The sequence below is a fragment of the Pyrus communis genome, chromosome 17 (genome assembly GCF_041283825.1).
Source record: "Pyrus communis isolate YQ-2024b chromosome 17, ASM4128382v1, whole genome shotgun sequence".
NCBI lineage: Eukaryota > Viridiplantae > Streptophyta > Magnoliopsida > Rosales > Rosaceae > Pyrus > Pyrus communis.
This window is the reverse complement of record NC_142581.1, coordinates 27801166-27825172: the sequence shown is the minus strand read 5'-3', so window position 1 is coordinate 27825172 and position 24007 is coordinate 27801166. Positions and strand designations below refer to the sequence as shown.

General features: G+C 34.2%; 2 protein-coding genes across 3 annotated transcripts; one reads left to right on the top strand and one right to left on the bottom strand.

The window, feature by feature from the left end:
* Positions 1 to 10209: 10209 nt before the first annotated feature.
* PAO4 (polyamine oxidase 4) lies at positions 10210 to 15446 on the bottom strand. The gene is made up of 10 exons (XM_068446749.2): positions 14775 to 15446; positions 14548 to 14663; positions 14281 to 14369; positions 13475 to 13588; positions 13021 to 13108; positions 12831 to 12916; positions 12649 to 12751; positions 12379 to 12476; positions 10902 to 11331; positions 10210 to 10701 (listed from the first exon to the last, which is right to left on the bottom strand). The coding sequence occupies exons 1-10, from the start codon at positions 14812 to 14814 to the stop codon at positions 10384 to 10386; spliced, it is 1482 nt and encodes a 493-aa protein (XP_068302850.2). The 5' UTR covers positions 14815 to 15446; the 3' UTR covers positions 10210 to 10383.
* A 2905-nt stretch (positions 15447 to 18351) lies between these two features.
* Positions 18352 to 23598, top strand: SDG40 (SET domain group 40). 2 transcript variants are annotated; one of them, XM_088689087.1, is made up of 7 exons: positions 18352 to 18615; positions 18713 to 18863; positions 18987 to 19118; positions 19214 to 19354; positions 20515 to 20781; positions 21962 to 22540; positions 23133 to 23598. In XM_088689087.1, the coding sequence occupies exons 1-7, from the start codon at positions 18482 to 18484 to the stop codon at positions 23247 to 23249; spliced, it is 1521 nt and encodes a 506-aa protein (XP_088545213.1). In that variant the 5' UTR covers positions 18352 to 18481; the 3' UTR covers positions 23250 to 23598. The 2 variants fall into 2 exon arrangements, with proteins under 2 accessions (XP_088545213.1, XP_088545214.1); XM_088689088.1 differs by having other exon boundaries at positions 18477 to 18615; positions 18699 to 18863; positions 23133 to 23455.
* The last annotated feature ends 409 nt before the right edge of the window (positions 23599 to 24007 follow it).

Here is a 24007-nt window from a genome sequence, read left to right as displayed (position 1 = left end):
AAATAAGATGAATTTTACAATATAATTTGAAAAGTTTTTAATCTAATTTTTTTATTATTTTCATGTACCCATGACATGTCACTTATAACAACACCACATATTTTACTATAATTTCTATGCATGCACCATCAAAGTTTCAGAAACGTAACCGAAGTTTAAAAAAAAAAAAAAAAAAAAAAACCAATGCCATCAAAGTTTCAGAACCGTAACCAGAGTTTCATAAACATAACCAAAGATTTTCAAAGTGAAAACACGACATGAAAGCATGCTTCAATTATACATGTAATCAATGAAAATTTTCAAGTTTTTCAAATAGCAACTATATAATTTTGAAAACCCTGCTCTTTAATTTTGTTTTTTTCTTGATATTTATTCAAATTTTGAATATTGTACACCCAGTTTCCTTGTCGTGCTTTTGAAAGCTCTGATAATGATAATACGTGGAGAATATGATACCCAGTTTCCTTGTCATGCTTTTGAATGCTCTCATAACCAATTTTTGTCTTAACAAGACATGATTACAATGTATACCATGTGTTTGTTGAAAGGCCTATGTGGGGAGTTTGCATTTTTTTGGTTCTGTTTACATTTAGGTACGACAATTAGTTTAGATCCAATCGTTTTGGTACGGTCAGTTGGGTTGATTTCAATTAGTTAAGTTATGTAGTTTAGGTCCATTTCATTCGGTATGGTGAATGTGGTTATGATTTCAAGTAGGTACGTTGTATAGTTTAGGTATGATCGTTTCGGTATGATCAAACTAAAAATTCAATAAATCCATAGAAAAGTAATTAAAAATGATATGGAATACATATTTTGATGTGGACACAAGTTAAAGGACTATTTTTCAGTTTTTAATCTTACATATGGTGTTATTATCTGTATAATAATAAAATAGATAGAAAATAGATAACTTCCATCTACATTTTATTTTTTTCATTTGCATTTTATTTTTTTCAATAGATAATAGATAACTTTCATTTGCATTTTATTTTTTTCAATAAATTGTAAGAGACTTGTTGAATACTTAAATGAACACATATTATATGCTGGTTCTCCATATTTTTATTATTTTCAAATGCTTCATAATATATATGTCATTCTATTTTGTAGTTTATGATGAAATTATATATATTTTAAGTATAAACGATTACTTATTTACACGAAATATAATAAATTTACTTAAATCCGTCTAGGTGCTAAATCTCATCCTACGGTTCGATTAGCGCATATCGTTTTTTAAAATCTTGACTACAGTACTTAATGTACTGATCCCTATTCTTGAGATAATAAAAAATTTCTTGAAGGCGACATGCGAGGGGAAAGGCAAGGACATCGCCATGCATGATTGAGTTTTTACACGCTTGTCTTCTTTAAATTTACTTATCTTCTATGAGACTCATTATATCCGTTGGTTTTAAGTTATTTAGATGTATGGCTTGGATTTAATTGTGGCGGGGTCATGCGCACTTGATGTGCACGATCCATGTGCGCAACACACAAAAACTGATGGGTAATTAAAGTGCTGTAGGTACAACTTTGTAACTAAATGTGTAGGTAAAATTTTGTAAACTAACATGAAGCGCATAATTTATAGAGACTAAATGTGTAAGCAAAATTTTGTAAATTAAATAACGTAAAATTGATAATTAAATTATTATTTAAGTGTTAATTAATATGTTTATTTTTTATTAATGATACATCATTTAATCTGCAAATGTAATCTACAAATTTAATTACGTAGCATTACTCAAAATTGATAACGCGATCTACGACTTTATACCAAAATAGGTCATTATTCAAGGAATCTTGTTCGAATTATGGTGTGCCAAACATCTAAGAGTAGTAAATCCAATTCACTAAACCTAGAATGCATTGACAGCACTTCGGTGGAAGAATATATATATATATATATTGGAGTAATTTCTACTTTATTCATGTGAGTTGATTTCAGTCGTTTTCATAGGATTTGGATCTCATTCGGATCTAAATTGTGGAAATCTTTATATTTTAACTATTCATCGTGTATTGTGCGGTCAGAAATCATTTGATTTTTTTTTTTATATTTAAAATTAAACATAAATAGTACCTGACAAAAATTGACCGCATAATGTACGATTAACAACTATAATGTGAGGATCTCTAAAATTCCCATAAAGTAAATCCAAAAAGAATCTTCTTCCGTGTCTATACATCCGCCAGTGTTTTTGTCAAATTTTCTGTTAGCTAATAATGTGGTTGGACTTTGATATGTGGAGTAGGCCTGGCAATTTCTGACACGACCCGATAACCCGACACGACACGACACGAAATTAACAGGTGTTTGGGTCGACACGATAACGAATCGGGTCTTATCGGGTAACCCGATAAGCACCTGTTAAGATAACGGGTTGGGTCGGGTATACACGTGGGTAAACACGATACACGATAAGCAGAATATTATTTTTATAATTTTATAACCCTAAAAAAATACTGTAATAATTATATACATTAATTTTACAATTTTATACCCCTAAAAATTATAATAAATATATATATATTAAATTAACTATAAAATTTATAATAATTATACCCCCAAAATATTAAGTCTATCTATACTAATTATATATATATATATATATTAAATTTTATAAAAACTATAATGCATATTAATTAATAATTTAATATGCATGATCAATGCATTTGCCAACTTGCCGTCCTTTTTGAAAAAAAAAATTGAGGGAAAATGAAAATGTTAAGAAAAGTTGAAAATAAAACAAAAAAGTGAGGGAATCAGGGAAAGATGTTGGAGGGAAAAGTGAAAATGATAAGAAAAAGTTGAAAAGGAAACAAAAAAGAGAGGGAAAAATGAAAATTAATAGAAGTGGTGAGAAATTTTTTTTTTTTTTTTAAGTTATTAACTTTTTATCACACACATGACTGTCATGACATATCTCACTATTTTTATAATGAACACGTGACACGTGATGTATGTACTATTCCATGTACCAGTCAATTATAATTTATACGTACAAAATAAATAGATTTAAATCTACTTAATAAATATATATATATATACACACACACACACGGAACTTGATTGATGGCATACGAATTCTCCAAAACTAATTTCAACGATCCAAACCGTCAAAATTGTTTGTATATGCTTGGAGATCACATCAGCAAAAAATCACAAAAACAAAAACATTCAAAGATCAAGTAACGGGACAAAGTTTTTTAACGGTTATAAACGAAAAATCAAGATTTAACGGTTATTTTAACTCCGATTTTGATGATTTTTTATAACTACACTCCTTGACCCTATATGAATACAATGAATGAATTCGATCTTCAATTAAAAATATTTACACAAGTGGATACCACAAAATCTTATGTTATACTTAATAAAAGTATAAATAAACTCTAAGTGTTAGTCAATCTATCGTTTTACGAATTCTCCAAAACTAATTTCAACGATCCAAACCGTCAAAATTGTTTGTATCTTGGAGATCACATCAGCAAAAAATCACAAAAAAAAAACATTCAAAGATCAAGTAACGGGACAAAGCTTTTCAACGGTTATAAACGAAAAATCACGATTTAACGGTTATTTTAACTCCGATTTTGATGATTTTTTATAACTACACTCCTTGACCCTATATGAATACAATGAATAAATTCGATCTTCAATTTAAAATATTTACACAAGTGGATACCACAAAATCTTATGTTATACTTAATAAAAGTATAAATAAACTCTAAGTGTTAGTCAATCTATCGTTTTACGAATTCTCCAAAACTAATTTCAACGATCCAAACCGTCAAAATTATTTGTATATGCTTGGAGATCACATCAGCAAAAAATCACAAAAAAAAAACATTCAAAGATCAAGTAACGGGACAAAGCTTTTCAACGGTTATAAACGAAAAATCACGATTTAACGGTTATTTTAACTCCGATTTTGATGATTTTTTATAACTACACTCCTTGACCCTATATGAATACAATGAATGAATTCGATCTTCAATTTAAAATATTTACACAAGTGGATACCACAAAATCTTATGTTATACTTAATGAAAGTATAAATAAACTCTAAGTGTTAGTCAATCTATCGTTTTACGAATTCTCCAAAACTAATTTCAACGATCCAAACCGTCAAAATTGTTTGTATATGCTTGGAGATCACATCAGCAAAAAATCACAAAAAAAAAACATTCAAAGATCAAGTAACGGGACAAAGCTTTTCAACGGTTATAAACGAAAAATCACGATTTAACGGTTATTTTAACTCCGATTTTGATGATTTTTTATAACTACACTCCTTGACCCTATATGAATACAATGAATGAATTCGATCTTCAATTAAAAATATTTACACAAGTGGATACCACAAAATCTTATGTTATACTTAATAAAAGTATAAATAAACTCTAAGTGTTAGTCAATCTATCGTTTTACGAATTCTCCAAAACTAATTTCAACGATCCAAACCGTCAAAATTGCTTGTATATGCTTGGAGATCACATCAACAAAAAATCACAAAAAAAAAACATTCAAAGATCAAGTAACGGGACAAAGCTTTTCAACGGTTATAAACGAAAAATCACGATTTAACGGTTATTTTAACTCCGATTTTGATGATTTTTTATAACTACACTCCTTGACCCTATATGAATACAATGAATGAATTCGATCTTCAATTTAAAATATTTACACAAGTGGATACCACAAAATCTTATGTTATACTTAATAAAAGTATAAATAAACTCTAAGTGTTAGTCAATCTATCGTTTTACGAATTCTCCAAAACTAATTTCAACGATCCAAACCGTCAAAATTGTTTGTATATGCTTGGAGATCACATCAGCAAAAAATCACAAAAAAAAAAACATTCAGAGATCAAGTAACGGGACAAAGCTTTTCAACGGTTATAAACGAAAAATCACGATTTAACGGTTATTTTAACTTCGATTTTGATGATTTTTTATAACTACACTCCTTGACCCTATATGAATACAATGAATAAATTCGATCTTCAATTTAAAATATTTACACAAGTGGATACCACAAAATCTTATGTTATACTTAATAAAATTATAAATAAACTCTAAGTGTTAGTCAATCTATCGTTTTACGAATTCTCCAAAACTAATTTCAACGATCCAAACCGTCAAAATTGTTTGTATATGCTTGGAGATCACATCAGCAAAAAATCACAAAAAAAAAAACATTCAGAGATCAAGTAACGGGACAAAGCTTTTCGACGGTTATAAACGAAAAATCAAGATTTAACGGTTATTTTAACTCTGATTTTGATGATTTTTTATAACTACACTCCTTGACCCTATATGAATACAATGAATGAATTCGATCTTCAATTTAAATTTAAAATATTTGTAATAGATTAGTAGTGTATGTATTATTTTTTTTATTAGGCTTTCATTTTCGAGTGTAGATATAGTACTTGAACGAGAAATGTTTTAATGTTTTCAAGTAATATTTATGTCGCAATGTGTGGTATGTGCAAATTGTAAAAAAAAATATTTTTTTCTTAACGGGTCATAGCGGGAGTGACACGACCTGTTAAGGACCCGTTAAGATAACGGGTGTGACACGACACGACCCGTTAAGATAACAGGTGTTACACGAAAACGACACGAACACGACAGACACGACCCGTTTGCCAGGCTTAATGTGGAGGGACAAAGGAGGGACAAAGACATGCTACGTCATTGGTATGCGGACGACTTAAAGGATGAAGATGAACTAACAAACAAATGTACGAAAGTAGTAAAAAAAATCAAATTTTCTGTTAGCTAATAATGTGGTTGGACTTTGATATGTGGAGGGACAAAGGAGGGACAAAGACATGCTACGTCATTGGTATGCGGACGACTTAAAGGATGAAGATGAACTAACAAACAAATGTACGAAAGTAGTCAAAAAAATCAAATTTTCTGTTAGCTAATAATGTGGTTGGACTTTGATATGTGGAGGGACAAAGGAGGGACAAAGACATGCTACGTCATTGGTATGCGGACGACTTAAAGGATGAAGATGAACTAACAAACAAATGTACGAAAGTAGTCAAAAAAATCAATGTAAAGAAAGTAAGAAAAGAAACCCTAAATACTAAAAAGCTGAAAATGAAAAAGCTTAGGGCCCGTCCGGACCATTTGCAAATTGAATTTTGAACTGTTTTGTAAACAAAAATGACAAATAGGATGTTGTATTTTTATGATTTGAGAATACGTCGAACAATTTAATTCAAGAATAATTTTTTTAGAATGAAAGCATTTAAAACGTGTTTAGTATCAATATCTAAAATGTCAAACAAAATATAAATTTGTGCTTGTTAGTGAGGGCGGAGGTGATAGTAGAGATGGTGATTGAGATGAAAGTGGTGTTAGAGCAATAGTGATGGAAGTGATGGTAGTAGTGAGGAAAATAATAGGGTGAAGATGGTGGAGGTGGTGGTGGCAATGATGAGGACAGTGGGGTGGAGAATGTGGGGATGGTGGTAGTGGCGATGGTGGTGAGAGGTGGCAACAGTGGTGATGGTGATGGTGGCTGTAGCGGTGTATGGTGGGAGATGGTGACGGCTAGGGTGGCGGATTGTGGCGGCGGGTGGGGGTGACGGCAATGAATAATATGGTGGTGGTGGTGACAGTGGTGGTATTGGAGCTAGTCATAGTGAGATGGTGATGGTGGTGTCGATTATGACGATGGTGAGACGGTGGGGGTGATGATGATAATGGTGGCGAGAGTGATGATGAGACAAAACCTTAATACTAAAATCAATGTTTGGATACAAAAGTTAGACAAAAAAACCTTAAATACTAAAAGCTAGAAATGAAAAAGCTTAGGGCCGATCCGGGTGTTTTGTAAACTGAACATTGGAGAATTATTTTGTAAAACAAAAATGACAAATAGGATTCTTCAATTTTATTTATTTGAGAATGTGACTAGTAGTTTAATACGAGAATGATTTTTTAGAATGAAAACATTGAAAACGTGTTTGGTATCAATATCTAAAATGTCAAACAACATATAAATTTGCGTTTGGTGATAATAGTGGCCGTGGTAGTACAGATGGTGATTGAGACGGAAGTGGTGTTAGTAGCATTGGTGATTGAAGTGATGGCAGTGGTGAGGATAATGGGGTAGAGAATGTGGTGATGTTGGCAATGGCGATGGTGGTGGTGGCAGTGGTAACCGTAGTCGTGATTGAAGGAGGTGGTGATGGTCATGGCTACGGCAGGGGGTGACCATGGTGGATAATATGGTGGTGATGGTGACAATGGTGGCGGTGGAGGTGTAGGTGGTGGTGGTCAAGGTAGTGATGGTATACATGATTTATTTATTTATTAAAATCTAACTTTGTTTTCCATTATTTTGAGAATTGTTCTTAAAAAACAGAGGAGTCAATCCGATGTTCTAACAAAACCAAGGTTAAATAATATTTTGCAAAACGTTAATGAAGATGCCCTTATAAATAGTAAATTGAAAATAATCCTTTTTTCCCTGGTCCTTCCAATTAAAAACTACTGGTACATACTCGTGCTTTTGGTGATGAGATACAAGTTGAATTCAGTTATTCAAATACTTATATTATTTGCATTAGGGTGCAAATAATATGTACACTAAACTAATAAATATTTTGGTCACATTAAATAAAAAAACAAATAAATATGAGAGCATGCGGAGTTTAGTGCACATTGATAGAGACTACAGAGACAAATAAAACGAGTATTGCGAATTAAGGCTATCTCCAATACACATGAAAAATTGAAAGGTATAAATTTTTATTTCAAATTTGATGGTTAAGGAGTTATTATCAATATTAATGTCATGTATCTCAAATTAAATGGTCTAGAGATCAATTTCTCTCCAACGCGTTTAAACAGTTGGATTCATATATGAACTTAGAGTTAAGTGCGAATTAATATTTAATTCTGCATTTACACTAGCGGAGCCATGTACATGATTAGGGTGGGTTCTAGCATAGCGAGGGTTTGAGGTTTTTAATATTAAAAATACTAATTAGTTCCGCTATTATATGAACTTTTTTATGATTCTAACATACCCAACTAATGAAAAATCTGAATCCTAATTAGTTTTCTTTTAGAGAATATAAAACAATAAAAGTGTTTTAAATGCTAAAAAACTAACCACTTTAACCAACAATAAAAATTTATAGTATTAAGTTAAAAACTTCATTGTCATTACTGCAATACGTGGCTCTCTATAGATTGTAACATTTCACCACTCAATACACTCACTTACAAATTATGAAAGCTGTTTGTTAATTCAATACGGAGTTACAGACATGACTTGACATTTTGAAGTCTAAAACACAACAGCCTACGCTTCTTGCCAAAGACAAAGGGGCACCCAGACATAGATATTTATTCTTTGACTCTTAGTCTGCAAGTTTATTGATGTCTCTTATCAATTAGTAAGTTCTTGAAGTAGCTGCGAGTTTATTTGTTCATTGTTTGGATTTTAAGAGTTCATACTTGAAATTTTAATTATTTTAATTTAGTCCATCCATCAAATAATTCCTGACTTCTCTTTTGGGCATTTGGTCGTATATGATTATGTATTTAACTTCAAACATTATATTTGATTCTTATTTGTTGTGCATCGAGGATGATATAACATTTGAAGTTAAATTTTACTTTGAGTAAATTTAACTTATAACTTTTTTAACTATTAGATCACAAATAGCCTAAAGAGAATGAATGAGTTATTGATATGACTTCCGCACTTGACTCGGGATCATATTTTTTTTATTTTCCTCTTTTTTATTATCTATTTAACTTTGCATGTGTAAATTTATCTTACGTGCTCTCGATTCTAAGCATGGATAAAGGAAGAGAGGAAGTGGGTCATGTAGTCGGCAACTGACATTTTGTTCTTCGTCAAAGCCCTATGATATGAATCATAAACGAAATGACTTGATTGTAGTTGTTATTTTATTTATTTGTTTTCACGACAAGGTTTTGTCTGCTCATAATCATCCCTTGACTGATCGATTAATATACGCTTAAATTAACCACTTCACGTTTGGCATCTGCTCCATTTGAAAAATTAGAATCGGATTAAGAACAATATCTTGTCGACATGCATGATATCCATATGCAAATTAATCAAATAGAGTGAGCAAACATTGACCTTACCAAAAACCCTTGAAATTCCTTTGAACTTTGAAGAACTAGGCACATTTAATTTTTAATGTGGATTTTATGCACACGTATTATTAGTATTGGATGACACGTATCTGTATATATAAAGCCAGCAGGTTCCCTTTGGGGTCACGATTTCATCAAAAAGTTTTGGACAAAAATGCTCCCCAAACAAAAAAAAGTCAAAAGTAACAAAAAATAATGCAGGGGTATTTTGGTCGTATAAACAGTATTTTTTAATAATTAATTATTTTTGTACAGTTTTTTAATAATTAATCCCACCACGTAAAACTACTATTCATCACACCAAAATTAGCTAAAGCATCCATCAAACTAGTGAGAAGTTAGAAATCAATGAAAGACTTTATGTTATTAGTAGTTAACCTGCATAACGGATCAGAGATCTCATGAGACTTTAACATGTAACATAAAATTGTAGTCATTGTTGTAGCTTACACAGAAAGAAGCCTTTGCAGCTTTTAAACAACGTAATTGCGCCTCTCTTTGGTTCATAGGGTAAAATCTCCAAGCCCCTTTAAATTTAATCTACTTCTTTCTTTATACATAGTTCCACTGCCAAAACTACGATATATAGGCCTACCAAAGAATTTGGTACGCTAATCGCTCAACAGCAATAAACCAGGGCTTCAAACTAGTGTCATCTTTTTCTCTCTATGTTTGCTACCAAAGAATTTGGAGTCTAATATAATATCGCTTGTTAAAAAAAAAAAAGAAGAGGTTAAAGTTGGTTTTATATTACAAACGGTCACAACGCCCAACTAGAGTACCCACAGTAATGCAAATGATGTAAATAACGATATTGATATCGAATATTGACGTCATATCAACAACTGTATCGTTCACGTTATATCAACAACTTTATACTAATGTACCATTCGTTTATGACTTTATGCTAATGTACCATTCGTTCTCGCACTTCCATGGGAGGTCGAACTCGACATGCATGCATTTGTCAAGAGGGAAGCAGCACTGAGGAGTGAGGTGATGAAATAAAAGTTAAAGAGAGAGGAGAAAAGGTAGAGGCAGAGCTCGGGTCTTCGGGTTTTCCTTGACCCGGTTGTAATTTTACTAAAACATCTCAAAACATTGCAAGTTAATGAGGGTTCCTTGATAAATCCAAAAGATTAAATTAGATCAACAACTTTGAAATTGTAAATCCCATCTTTCATGTCTGAAGTATCAGAAAATGGTTCACATCCTTGAGATTTGGAGGGGAACTGTTGCTGCTTCAAGCACTTCTTCCATAAGGTAAGCATGCTGAAGGGTCTCCAAATTACCGAGTTTCTGCAACAGATGCTGCTGACAGTTCTCAGCAGCCATAACTCCTGCCGAGTAAGCTCCGTGTACAGATCCTTGGTGGTCCATGCTAACAGCTTCCCCACCGAAAAAGAGATTACCCAAAGGTGCCCGAAGCCTCTCATATATATCTCCTGGCTTTCCAACCAAATCCAACGAGTAACATCCAAGCGAATTCAGGTCCGTTCCCCATCGTGATACCAGATATTGAACCTGTTAAATAGAGACCAGTAAAAGGTAAGTCCACAAATTTTCATATGAGTAGACTCCTGAGCACCGGCATTGGGAAGAAATTTTATCCCGCTGGCTGACTGCTTAGGGACTGTCGCTTTTTTTCAGTTACCTATGGTACAAATTTGAGAAAATAAAAAGATGACCAAAAACTGAGAAATATCTGGAAACGAAGAACTTACTGGTTCAGTGGCATCAGGCAACATCTTCTTAAGCTGCAACATCACAAAATTAACAGCAGCATCGTTCGTTAGTTTTTCAAGGTCATATGCAAACCTTCCAGCAGCCATGTAAACGAGGACCGGATGGCCTGTGGCCTTGTGAAGATTGAGAAAATAACCACACGCAAAAGAATTTGGTGCAACAATGCCCAAGAGCTCTACATTTGGCCAGAAAACTTTCTCAAACCGTAAGGCAACTTTGTTTTCATTGCCCACACCGAGATCAGAAATTGCAGCAACCTTCCACTCAGGCAACTGGGGTACGAACTCAATCAACTTGGCTTTAAGAATCCCATGGGGTACTGTTATTATAGCAGCATCTGCAATGAAGTTTCTTCCGCCCTCAATTGCGACCATCACCTTGTTAGACCCATTTAATATCTTTATCACCCTGATTATCAAGAATCGCAAAAATTAAAAACATAGTCTTCCCCAAGAATGTGTGCACTTCTTAATTTACTTATCTTACATTTGAGAACTCAAAAAGCATAAGTTATTATAAGAAGTTGCACCCTAAACTCAAAAAGGATACGTTCACAAAAGGATTGGTAATACTGAGTAGAAGAAACCTAAATTTGTCGTTAAATAAACCATTGCAATAATCAAACTATCAACGTATTCTCTTGAAGTGAAGAGAGAAGAAAATACAAACTTTCGTATTATTCATCCATCCAGACTTAAAAAACTATCATAACCAACGTACGACACCATCTGAGCCTTCAGGCTGGGGCAGTCATACTGATATGCCATAGGCTTCTGTTTCGACTGTTTTACCAGCTCTCTTCTTAGAGATAGGAGTTGTATTTATCTTAAGGTGTATTTGGTAGAATAAACAAAATCGAAGAAATTGTCTTGCATAGAAGACTCTAGTGTCAAATATCTCTTTGGAGAGCCAATACTGTAATAATATAGATTGCATATTTCAAAATTATATCCTATCTGTATCTGTTAGGACTGAAGATGGAGTGGAATTAGGCAAAACCAGCGAACCAGCCACCATATTCTAGTCATCGCCCAGTAAATTCGAGCAAAGTGGAAGTACAACCCAAACTCAAAGAAGCCCGAGTCTTTGGAATTGTAGGCCCTAACGAAACTATATATATTCAAAATCTGATGTAAACCTTGGAAGCTATACACACAAAATGATAAAGCTAATCCATGTAACAAAGCTTGTCAAGGAATGAACAAGCTAATTTTATAATTTGAGAACCGATGGTGGCAGAAAGGTCTAGGAAGGAGGGGCGTTTAGAAAAACATAACTAAGAACATCACAGCAAAGATGAAAGTTCAGAATCCGATTTAATGTCTTTGACCTCAACAAAATGTATATATATTGCTACCACAAGGGAATTATGCCAATTTTTTTGTTTGCAGACTCACAATACACCCATGCCAACTCAAGTTACGCATTTGTCAATTATGCTACATGCACACATACCTGTGATTCAAGCGTACATCAATATCTTTTGCAAGAGCCTTTATTATTGGGTCATACCCTTGCACCATAAGTCCATGACCACCGGATAGAACATGCTCCTGTATAACAAGTACCCTCAACTTGTAAGCCTTCATGAATAGATAACTCAAAGGTACCTAGACTTAAAATGCATCATGATTACCCGGCCGAAACAATTCATTCCCCATTAAAGAGATCTCTCCCAACGTAATTACCAAAGAGGCATCACTTGTAAGGAGATATTGAACTAACCTGATCCCAGTTTTTTAGTGATATTACATCCGCATCTGCAGCAAACCACGCTTCCATTCGACATATGTACCATTGTAACACTTCGTGAGCAAGTCCGTTTTGTCTACATATGGTGGGAGTTAAATCAGTAAGACCAACAGATCAAACAATGAAGCATAATACAATAAAATGTGTCCTAATACCTTAATTCAGGATGCCTATCCATCACAACAGAAATTGCTTGAGAAACGGACATGTCATCGGTATGCTCATTCCTTACTTTCTCAGTCTAGAGAAATAAACCGATAAAAGTTTGTTTGCAGATTGCATCAGAGCTAGATTCATAATTAACCAGAAAATCAAAGCACCCGGATTGCAGTTTAAAGATTCTACCTCTTTGAGAATTTTCGTGAAAGTATCACCAACTTCAACGACTATCTTTTGAGGCACTTGGCAGCCATCCGTATCAAAAAGTGCAAAGCTGGAAGGTAAAACAATAGTTCAGACTCAATATTAAAATTATTACAAAGGAAAATGTCATGGCATGATTCTGTGGAAGATAAAATTTTAAAGAATGCAAAAGATAAGGCCTGAATTCAATTTTTTCCGCTGCTTCAAAGATGAAAATTGCAAAAAACAAAATAGGAATTTGACGGAGTTATGTGAAACATTGAAAGTACTAATATCAGTTCTAATGACATCAAATGGAACTTTCCCAATGGTTTACACATCCTATGATTAAATAAATCTATATCAAGTAGATAAAAGGAAGACACTTCTACCTCTTAAAACTTGTGTGCAACACATTTACGAGCATAAATCCAAAGTCCAGTCAGAAAAATAGTACCTTTCCAAATCGTGATCATACAACACAGAGTCATCACCACTCGTACGGTATAGAGTAAGTCCTAAGCGGCGTATCAGTGGAGCCAAAGGATTCTCGTTGCAAACACCATGTAGCCTGAAATAAAATTGAAGACAGTATTATACTATTAGTTTCAACCTAAGTTAATCTTCTTCAGTTCTTCAAATGCAATGCACAACCGGAAGCGACAGCAGCTTTTTAAAACCTCTAATTATAACTTTTAGTAAAAAGGATTCCTTTCAACACTGAGAGAAGCATACATACTCCAAGACCCAATTTATAATAAAAGAAGCAGAGTTCATGCTGATGAATACAATGGACGAGGGAAAAATATAATAGATTTACTTAAATCCGCTCTAGTCCGCCTAGGCACCCACCTAGCCGCTAAGCCCCAGCCCACCACCAATAACGAGCTTCTATGCTTAAAGAATAAGTAGAACTAATTTCCGAGAGTAATGCTCATAACCTAGGAAAAGCCACATTAAGTGTAAATTGTTTATTTCTAACCCTTTTCATGTTCATAGGATTCTATGCAAAGGAACAGGAGTTAATCTCAATCAAACAGCAGAAAGGATTCAAATACAGCATAAAGCATACAAATTAAACAATGAAACATAAACTAATGCCACGGGAACCAAATTAAACTAATCAAACAGCAGGAAATTTGTTCATTAACATGTACAACTATATTAACCAACCAATTTGGTAACAAGGATGTAAAACTACAAAAAAAACAACCAAAAAAAGGGAGGTCCTCAAATACTCAGAACTAAAAGCAATGAAGTTACCATGATGCTCCCATATCGACTGGACAACCAAATGAGTAGTCCGTATGAATCCGGCCACCAAGTCTGTCCCGTGATTCGAGCAAAATCACCTGAGAAAATGATGACATAAAGTTAAGACATTGCTGAAATCAAGCAAGATACAACAATTTTTCAATCATTCCTGAGGGGTCTAAACATATTCACATATACACACAGAGAGAGAGAGAGAGAGAGAGAGAGAGTGAGAGAGATAGAGAGAGAGAACACTAATAGTTGCAGATCACTGACCTTAAAAGATGCATCATGGAGAATACGTGCAGCAGCAATCCCTGATATCCCACCACCAATAACAATAACAGAAGGGCATGCATTCTGTTGCCTCCCAATGTGAGACGAAACAGAGCCTACTCAACACAAATATCACAATTTTCAGACCAAAAGCAACAAACTTTTTCAAAAATAACAACCCAAATTTTCAAATGCAAATTCAAATTATACAAAGACAGAAATCATACCATCAGATAATACAGCAGAGAATGGATCCTTCGGGTCCATTGGCAATTTGGAATTGAAAAGAAAATTGGGAAACGAAAAGAATTGAATTTTTTAATTGAATGATTAATTCGAACAAAATTTGGAATTTGGAATTGTGGGTTTCAATTTTCAGGGTGTATAGGAATCTTGGAGACTAATTGGAAAGAATGACAAAGAATGAATATTAGAAGGCCTGCAATTATGCGGCTGAGATTGGAAGAAGAACAACTACAACGCAGCTTCTCAAACCAGCTCATGTCATTTATCATGTCACATATGCTCTCTCTCTCTCGCTCTCTCTCTCTCTCTCTCCCCTCTCTCTATATCACAATTCGAAACGGAAAGAAGAAGAAGAAGAAGAAGAATCGTTTCTCTCACTTCTCTGCAACAATGGCAAGTTAAAACTTTCAACCAGATGTTAATATGGCATGAATTCTGAATTCCCTTTTCGGTCAGGGGGGGATGAAGGCGACGAAAGAAGACAACCCAAATCGCCAATTGCGATGGCCAATGGCCAATTGGGCGAATATTTTATGAATCTTCAAGCTCGGATCCAGCAGCGTCCAACTTGGACGCAAAGTGTTCAATGTTTATAAGCCTAAAGGATTGTAAAGTTTGTTATTAATTGATTTTTTTTTAATTAAATTATTCACAGATATTTTTGTCCGATTTTCTTTTTAAATTGTAAATAACGGCCGACTCTCTACCCGCACGTGTCAGATTTATTCATCGATCATATTTTTATTTTTTCATGTTTATCACCTTTGAGTAACGTGGTCTTCAATACTTTGCTACTTTTAAAAAAAATTCGTCTCAGTTTCATACTTAAGCTTTGATTTTTTGACACTTTAATATCTCTATTGGGCTTTTTGTAAGTTCTGCACTAAGTGATAACATAACCTAACTTTAATCTACCATATTTGTTTAGAATTAGCTAGACACAATGCTTAGATTTAGTGAACCAAAGTTATATCACGTCATCGCTTAACAGAGAACCTGATAAAAAGTTTAACGGAAATATTGAAGTGTTATAAAAGTCAAAATTTAGGTGTAAAACTGAAAAGAAAAATCAACGTCTAACAGAAGTATTAAAGTGCTAGGAAATCAAAGTTATTTTGACTACTTTTTGGAGATACATATTGGCCAAGGCCGCCTCTAATTTGCATGATTGATGCATGTGGAGAATATATAAAATCCAAAATTGTAGTACAAGTTGGAAGAGAAAAAGCCAAAAAGGAGGGAGGCGAGATTAAAAGTAGGCAAATAAATATTAGGGTTTGGTTGATTACGATATTAATCTTGATAGCATATGTCATTTTATAACAGAGCAAACAATAATTATATTTATACATCTTAGTGCAGGTCTGAGAATTTGGATTGTTGGGTTAATGAACAATGTGCTTCTCTCTTAGTACTCCTTACTCATTTGTTTCAAGTTCCAACCATATTTTGTTCATGTTACATATTGTTTTGAATTCAAACTATCTTGTTATATCGACGCATTTTCTATTTGAATCCGTTTTTAGATTTGAACTACGAATGTATTGAATCTACATACATGATAACTACGCTAGGTAGATCAGCTTAACGATAGCGGCAGCAATTGTGACATTAATAGTGAAGGTGACAAATAGGCTTGTAAATGTAAACAATTTAGGTCTGCTACATCAAAGTCGGGACAAGAAGCAACATCCCCCTAGGGTCGTTGTGAGAGTCTTCTTTTTTCTTTATGAGCTGTTGGTATCCTCTCTTTGTGAGAATTTGTAGTTTTTTTTTTTTTTTTTTTTTTTTTTTTTTTTTTTTTTTTTTTTTGTTTCTCTGATTAATGGTGGTTTGTTTAATTAAATTTCTAGGCCTGCTAAGTCTATATTGGGCTATTGTATATGTGGTTGCATGAACACCTTACATCAACACAGCAACAACAACAATAATTAATAAGAATAATAATCTATGCTGTTATATATTAAGAGAATTCTCCCTGCCAACCAAGATGATGCTGAACAAGAGTCTCAAAGAAACAAAAGATAGATAATATAGGAATCAATCAACTAAGAAGAATGAAGTTCGCTCAACGTTGTTAATTGTGAAATCACCTGACACGACCAAGCTAATTATTATAAGGAGAAAACGCTCTCTTCTTAAGATTATTTTTTTTTTTAATTCACTATTTGACTGCTTTTATAAAAAAATATATTCAAAAGGAGCCCTTTATATAAGGAAATTACCTTACATTTTCTAGACTATTAACACTAGGGGTGGAAAAAATTCCCGAAAATCCCGAACCGAACCGAAAAAATCCCGATCCCAAACCAAAAATTTCCCAAACCGAAATTCTCGAAATTTTCGGGATGCTATCTCGAACCAATCCCATAATTTCGGTATGAGATTCGGGATTGGCTTCTCGATATTTCGGGAATCCCATACCAAACCGAAAATATATAATATTAATTATTATATATATATATATATATATATATTTATTTATACATATATATATATTATTCTTTTATAATTGATGCTAGTAGTTTCTAATTCATGCTCAGCAACCTAGAATGCCCTATACCTTGCATATTTTTCATGTTCTGTTTGATATTCATGTGGATTTTATTATTGCTGATGCCATGGCTGATGATTTCAGAAGGCTTGATTCTTTTGTCTCTCAACAGATTGCAAAAAGAGTTTAATTAATTTGAATTTTGACTATGATAAAAAGAGTCAAGCATGCCAGTGTTCAATTAAATGGTAGTGTGAATGAAATGAAATTCCTAGTTCATGAATGTGTTCTTGAATTATATATTTGAAGAACAATTCATAATTTCATATTTCAATTTGGGATTCCCGATTTGTCCCAAAATCCCGAAAATATTTCGGGATTCCCGAAATTTGGGATTCTCGAAAATTTGGTTTGGGATTGGTCTTCAAATTCCCGTCCCGAAAAATTTCGGTTTGGGATTCGGGATACTAGTTTCGGTATGGTATCCCATACCGAACCACCCCTAATTAACACCAATATTAGGACTTGAGAATCACTCAACTAAAAGCAACGAAGCTCGCTCGATGACGTTAATTGTGGGATCATCCGACACAACCAAGCCAATTAATTGGAAGGAGAAAACACTCTCTTCTTAAGATTAATTATTTTTTTAAGTTCACTATTTGACTGTTTTTTATAAAATTCAAATGGAGCCCTTTTTATAACTGGAAATCACTCAACTAAAAATAACAGAACTCGCTTGATGTCATTAATTGTGAAATCACCCAAGACCACCAGACTAAACCTTGATTGGAAGGAAAAAACACTCTCTTCTTAAGATTAATTTTTAAATCTTAATTTCACTAGATCATGAGATTTACATGGTAGAAGAAAAAAATTTGAGTGAAAAAAAAGAAGAGAGTTTTAATGAAACACTCCTGATACTGTTTATGACATTTTTAGCCTAAAAAGTCACTTTTCGTAATATTCACTTACACATTTATTTTATCATTTTGATTAAAAACTAAAGTTTTCAAATCATTTTCGTTATCTAAAATAAATAATAAAAAAAAGCTATTAATTTTAATTTTGAAAAAAAAAAAATCAGTATTGTTTCTTTCCATTTATTTTCCAAAAGCCCATGTCTTTAACAGCCGCATTCTGATCCATTGCAGCATGCGTTGAGGTTTGCCAAAAGTTCACTGCTGGTGGGAGATGGAGCAAGGAGAAGGAAATCTCCAACGGCTTTTGAAATGGGCATCAGAAATTGGAATATCAGACTCAACCAGTTGCCAAGCTTCGTGTTTGGGCCACTCTCTCGCCGTCTCCTTCTTTCCTGATTCCGGCGGGTATGCAATTTCTGCACTAACATCCACGCTCTCGTCTCCTCTCTGTAAATTCACCAACTTTCTGCTCTCACAACAACTCACAGAAAAAATGTTGCAGGAGAGGTCTGGGTGCTGCTCGTGATCTTACAGAAGGAGAGTTAATTCTCAAAGTTCCAAAGTCCGCTTTGATGACAAGCACAAGTCTTTCACTGAAGGATGACAAACTCTCTCTTGCTCTCAGTGCTCATCACTCTCTCTCCCCTACCCAGGTTTTTTTCGTAACTCATTTTTTTGAATTTTGATAACCCAATTGTTTGTTTTTGCTGAATTGAAAAACCCAATTGTTTGTTTTTGGTGAAATTAAATTCCTTTATCGTTTTCATACTATGCAGATATTGGCTGTTTGTTTACTGTATGAAATGGGGAAGGGGAAGAGTTCATGGTGGCACCCTTACCTGATGAATTTGCCGCGCAGCTACGACATTCTAGCAACTTTTGGTGAATTTGAGAAGCAAGCTCTGCAAGTTCAGTTACATTATGCTTACTTACTTTTCTGTGTGTTTTCCTTTTGTTGTTGGGATTTAGGAGCTAAAACATTTTTCTTTTGCAATATTTATAGGTGGATGATGCTAAATGGGCTGCTGAAAAGGCCACATTGAAGGCTGAGCATGATTGGAAAGAAGCTAATGCGCTCATGGAACAACTTAAGCTCAAGCCTCAACTTCAGACAATTCGGGCATGGCTTTGGGCTTCTGCAACTGTGAGTATACACTCTTTCCCGGGTTTGAGAATGATCATGGTGCTTAGGGTTTGAGATAATTGTTTGAATGAATTAATTTTCCGTTTAACCATTCTGTTATATCAGTAAGTTTGTTTTAGGTATCTTATAGTTTCGGAATTGCCTGTGTACAAAGGAGCAACTATATTTGGGTTTCAGAGTTTTCTAAAAATGAGTACACAGACATAAAGTTGCCCACCTTTTTCTTTTAATGAAAGATGAAATACGTTAATAGGGTTTCAAAGATTACATTTTGGATTATTGTATATGATTTGGGAACCTTTCACATTGATAAATCACAGATTCCCCGACGAGTTTTGGCTTTTTTTAAACCCAAAACAAGAACAATAGGAAATCATATGTTTCCCAATTTAATGGTGCATTAAACTAAGAAGCATTGAACAGGACTGTATGGCTACTTCTTTCGCATCCAACCACAAAGTAATTGACCAAGGATCTTATACCTTATGATGCTCGGCTTAGATTTTCTCGATGTGAATTCTATACTCTGGAAGTAAACTCATGTAGCTAACTGTCTGCTAAATGGAAGTCTAGCTTATTCAAATATCCACAGCTGATGTAAGGGTTTGCATATATTAAATATATATATATATATATATATATATATATGTACATTATACATATGAATTTCCATTGTCTAAGTCGCTAGTTTCAGAATTCATTTAACATTCTTGGCATATTGTCCATATCATAAATAAATTGATTTGTGCACAAGGGAGCAACTGTATTAGGAATTCAGAGTTTTCTACAATGAGAACACAGACATTAGTGTATCCAAAATGTAATGCAAACTGTGTATCTCTCTGTTCTAGTTTTGTTTCTTTGTTTTCTTCGGCCTCTCTTTCATTTTATTTTCTCTGTTCTCTCAGTTCACAACAAGAAATCTGTATGTTTCACGTCATTTACAATATTCAATGTGACATCTTATTTGTCAGATCAATCAGTTTCACTTATATATCACTGACTGAGTTATCCACATTATTAAATCACATGTTTCACGGTGTACAGTTTTGTTGGTTTAATGAACTGTTTAGTAGTACTGTCATGTAATGGTTGGACCTTCTGGTTTTTTAATTAATATTCCAATGTTTCAAATTGTTAAATTGTTATCTTATTTAAAGATATCCTCAAGGACGTTGCATATACCATGGGATGCAGCTGGGTGCTTATGTCCTGTTGGAGACTTATTTAATTATTCTGCACCTGGAGAAGAGCCTTCTGGTTGTGAAAGTATGGAGCATGCAACGCATGACTTGGTGAACAATGATAGTTCTGGTACGCTGGACGTGGACGTTTCTGATTCACGAAGATTAACTGATGGAGGGTTTGAGAAGGATATGGACGCCTATTGCTTCTATGCTAAGAAAAGCTACAAAAAAGGGGAGCAGGTAATATGTTCTTTTTTGTCTCCTGTTAAAGATATCATATATTGCTGCATGATAGCTTCCAGGTACTCATTGTCTTCTAGTTTTGTGGGCTATGTCTTACTGCATTGAAATATTTACATCTCTCTTCCAGTTTCAACTAATCTGTGAATCCTAAATTTGAGTGGCAAATTTAAGGTTATTTATTAGGTTAACCTATCATTGTTTCTTCAAGATATCCGCTAAACCTTGATATTTACTTTTACAGTATTTGTGGTAGATGGTGAACCACCTTGGTAAAGAGTTTATGATTGATTTGATGTAGACCATAAGGTGGGTGTTGCCATTGTTTATGGTGTAGAAGATAACTAAAAATTTAGCAATCAGACAACCTGTAGGCTATGTTTGGGTATGGGCTTTTGAAGTTCCAAGGTATCGAGGCCAAGCAAGGAACGGATTACAAAATGTTAATAGGAGGGATTAGAAATGCACCACATGAGCAGTAAAGGTATATGAGAGGAATCTGTAAATGACGACTTGGAAGGACTAGTTTACAACTCCCTTATACATGCCTTTGCAATGCTCATGAAGTGCATTTCTAACTCCACTCTACACATTTTGTGGTCCATTCCTTACTGACTTGGCCTCAATCCCTTTGGAGTTTGGAAATCCCTCACCCAAACACAGAGAAAAGAACTAAAATAAAATTCAGAGTTTGCTAGTGGTCTGGAGTTAGCATGGAAAACCAGAGTTTAATGGTTAGAAAAGGTGAAAATGGAAATCGTAAAAAGAAGAAAAGCTTGGAAGATGCAGTCGTGCTTTTGGTCATGGTTGAATAGAGAATCTAGTGTGGATGCTTTGGTTTTGATGAGATTTTTAATTTCCAATTATACGTTACAGTAGTAGTCTGGCTGCAGGTGCTTTGGAATATCCAGGATATGGTTTGGGATAGTAGTGCTGTTCTGCATTAGCTAGTTAACTAGGCTGTCTTTCTGATTCTATGTAGTGCTGTTGTGAAAAAAGATAAAAATGTTTATAGCTGTATCCAATTCCAGTGTTTGTTTTATAACTTTATGAGTGCATATTACTTCAACTTTGTTATGACTTCCTGTATAGATTACTGGGATCCATTTGGTTTCATTAGGTTTTTTTTTTAGGTCTTGAATTGGATTTTTTTTAACCGATACTTCTTTATTGTATGCAGGCCCTTTTAAGCTACGGAATCTACACGAATCTTGAACTTCTTGAGCACTATGGCTTTCTCTTAAATGGAAACCCAAATGACAAAGTTTTTATTCCTTTGGAACATGAAATATATTCGTCATGTTCCTGGCCTAAAGAGTCATTGTATATACATCAGAGTGGGAAACCATCTTTTGCTCTACTGTCGGCTTTGCGATTATGGGCAACCCCACAGAACCAGCGAAGGTCTGTTGGACACCTTGTTTATTCAGGACTCCAACTCTCAATTCAAAATGAGATGTATGTCATGACATGGATATTGAAGAAGTGCAACACTATTTTGAAGAGTCTGCCGACATCTTTTGAAGAAGATCGTTTGTTATCAAGTGCCATTGACAAAATCCAAAATCTCGAGTCCCCTTTGGAGTTCAATCAGTTGTCATCCGCTTGTAGAGACGAGATTTGTGCTTTCAAATCTAATGTTGTGCAGAAGGGAGAAAGAAGTAGTATGCAGTCAAGGGAGAGGTGGAGATTAGCTGTGGAGTGGAGGCTCAGTTATAAGAAGATCCTGGTTGATTGCATTTCTTATTGTGATGAAACTGTAAGTTATCTCTTTCATGAAAACAACTCGGTCCAAAAATGAAAATCTTCTGCTTTCTTTATTTCATTTATTTGTTTTGATGTGATTAAGAGAATACATTCAGATTGGGGAATTCTGGTGAAATACTGGGTAATAGTTTGCTTGTAAATAACTAAATATCGAGTCAAGGGGTAGACGCTTGAGGCGAGAACCTTGGGCAGCGGTTGATCAAATTCAAACAATTAGTCACGTAGAAAGCTAGTACTGTATTTGCACAACACATCAAAATAAACTATCCTAATCTGAAGTCAAATAAGTAGTACTGTGATATAGGAAGGCTCTGGTTTTCGGTTTCTCTTCCTACAAAATTGTGCATCTTTACTAATAACCATCACTTCCATCTTTGCTTCTTGTATCGTTAATTTCGTTTTTGCTCAATATTATGTCCTTGATTCAAACATCATTTTCGTATTACGGAGCTAAACCGTGTCATGGTCATGGGGCATACTGTAGAGCTTTGCTTGATCATGTAAAATAGGCATGTGTCCAAGCTGCTTCGGCTTTGTAAGTGTTGTCCTAGCTGAGTGAGTTAATGATCTTACCATATACGAAGGAAATCCGGGACTTTGCGGTCTTCCATTGGCAACCCAATGTTTATCGGGATCCAATAGTAAGGACCGAAAAGTTGAAGAAGTCGGCGAAGGCAATGGAAAGATGGGTTTGTACATAAGTATGACATTCGGATTCATCGTGGCACTTTGGGTTGTTCTTGTGATTTTAGCGATAAAGAGGACCTGGAGACATTTCTATTTCGAGTTTTGGTAACATGGAAATGCTTGGCTTGTTCAGGAAGAAAGAGTCAACATGAAAGACAGCAGTAGTAACTTGTAAGGTAATTATTAAGGTCTCGAAACTGTTTCAGTTCTATCTTGTTGAGTTCGGATCCTCGCCGGATTCTCTTTGCAAGAATCTAGAAATTCATGAATTATATCCGTTCATCGTAAAATTCATGAATTATATCTGTTCATCGTATATTATGCGCTTTGAAAACATTTTAAATATTTTTATTTAAAACTAAACATAAACAGTACTTGACAAAAACTGATCGTACGATGTTTTGATAAACGAACACGATTTATAAATTACCATCATCCTCACCAAAAGAATCCAAAGAGGATCCTGTTGGTGTCTTGGTTGGAAGATGGTGTTTTTGTACTAGAATAAATTTTGTTCGATTAGATGATAGATTAACCTCGGATCTCAACATGATTGAAGTGATCCCAGGCGGTCGAAAAACTTGTAAGGCACTCAGCATTGCATTTTGCGTGTGCTGCTGTAATCAGCTGTTGATAGCTGCGCAATATGTCTCAGCAAATCACAAATGACTATAGCTTTCAACGAATTGACAAACTAAAATTTTACACACTATTTTCGATATGACTGACAAATTGCAGTCTCCATGATTGCAACCAAATCAAACCCATCAAA

Bases quoted from the DNA above. Each gene is read 5' to 3' on its own strand.
- PAO4 (XM_068446749.2), bottom strand. From the start codon at position 14,814: ATGGACCCGAAGGATCCATTCTCTGCTGTATTATCTGATG. The intron at 14,370-14,547 runs GTCAGTGATCTG...TCATTTTCTCAG, and splicing joins TCCATGATGCATCTTTTAAG to GTGATTTTGCTCGAATCACG. The intron at 12,917-13,020 runs GTAGAATCTTTA...TTATTTCTCTAG, and splicing joins TCACGAAAATTCTCAAAGAG to ACTGAGAAAGTAAGGAATGA.
- SDG40 (XM_088689087.1), top strand. From the start codon at position 18,482: ATGGAGCAAGGAGAAGGAAATCTCCAACGGCTTTTGAAATGGGCATCA. The intron at 18,616-18,712 runs GTATGCAATTTC...AAAATGTTGCAG, and splicing joins TTCTTTCCTGATTCCGGCGG to GAGAGGTCTGGGTGCTGCTC. The intron at 22,541-23,132 runs GTAAGTTATCTC...CCATATACGAAG, and splicing joins TTTCTTATTGTGATGAAACT to GAAATCCGGGACTTTGCGGT.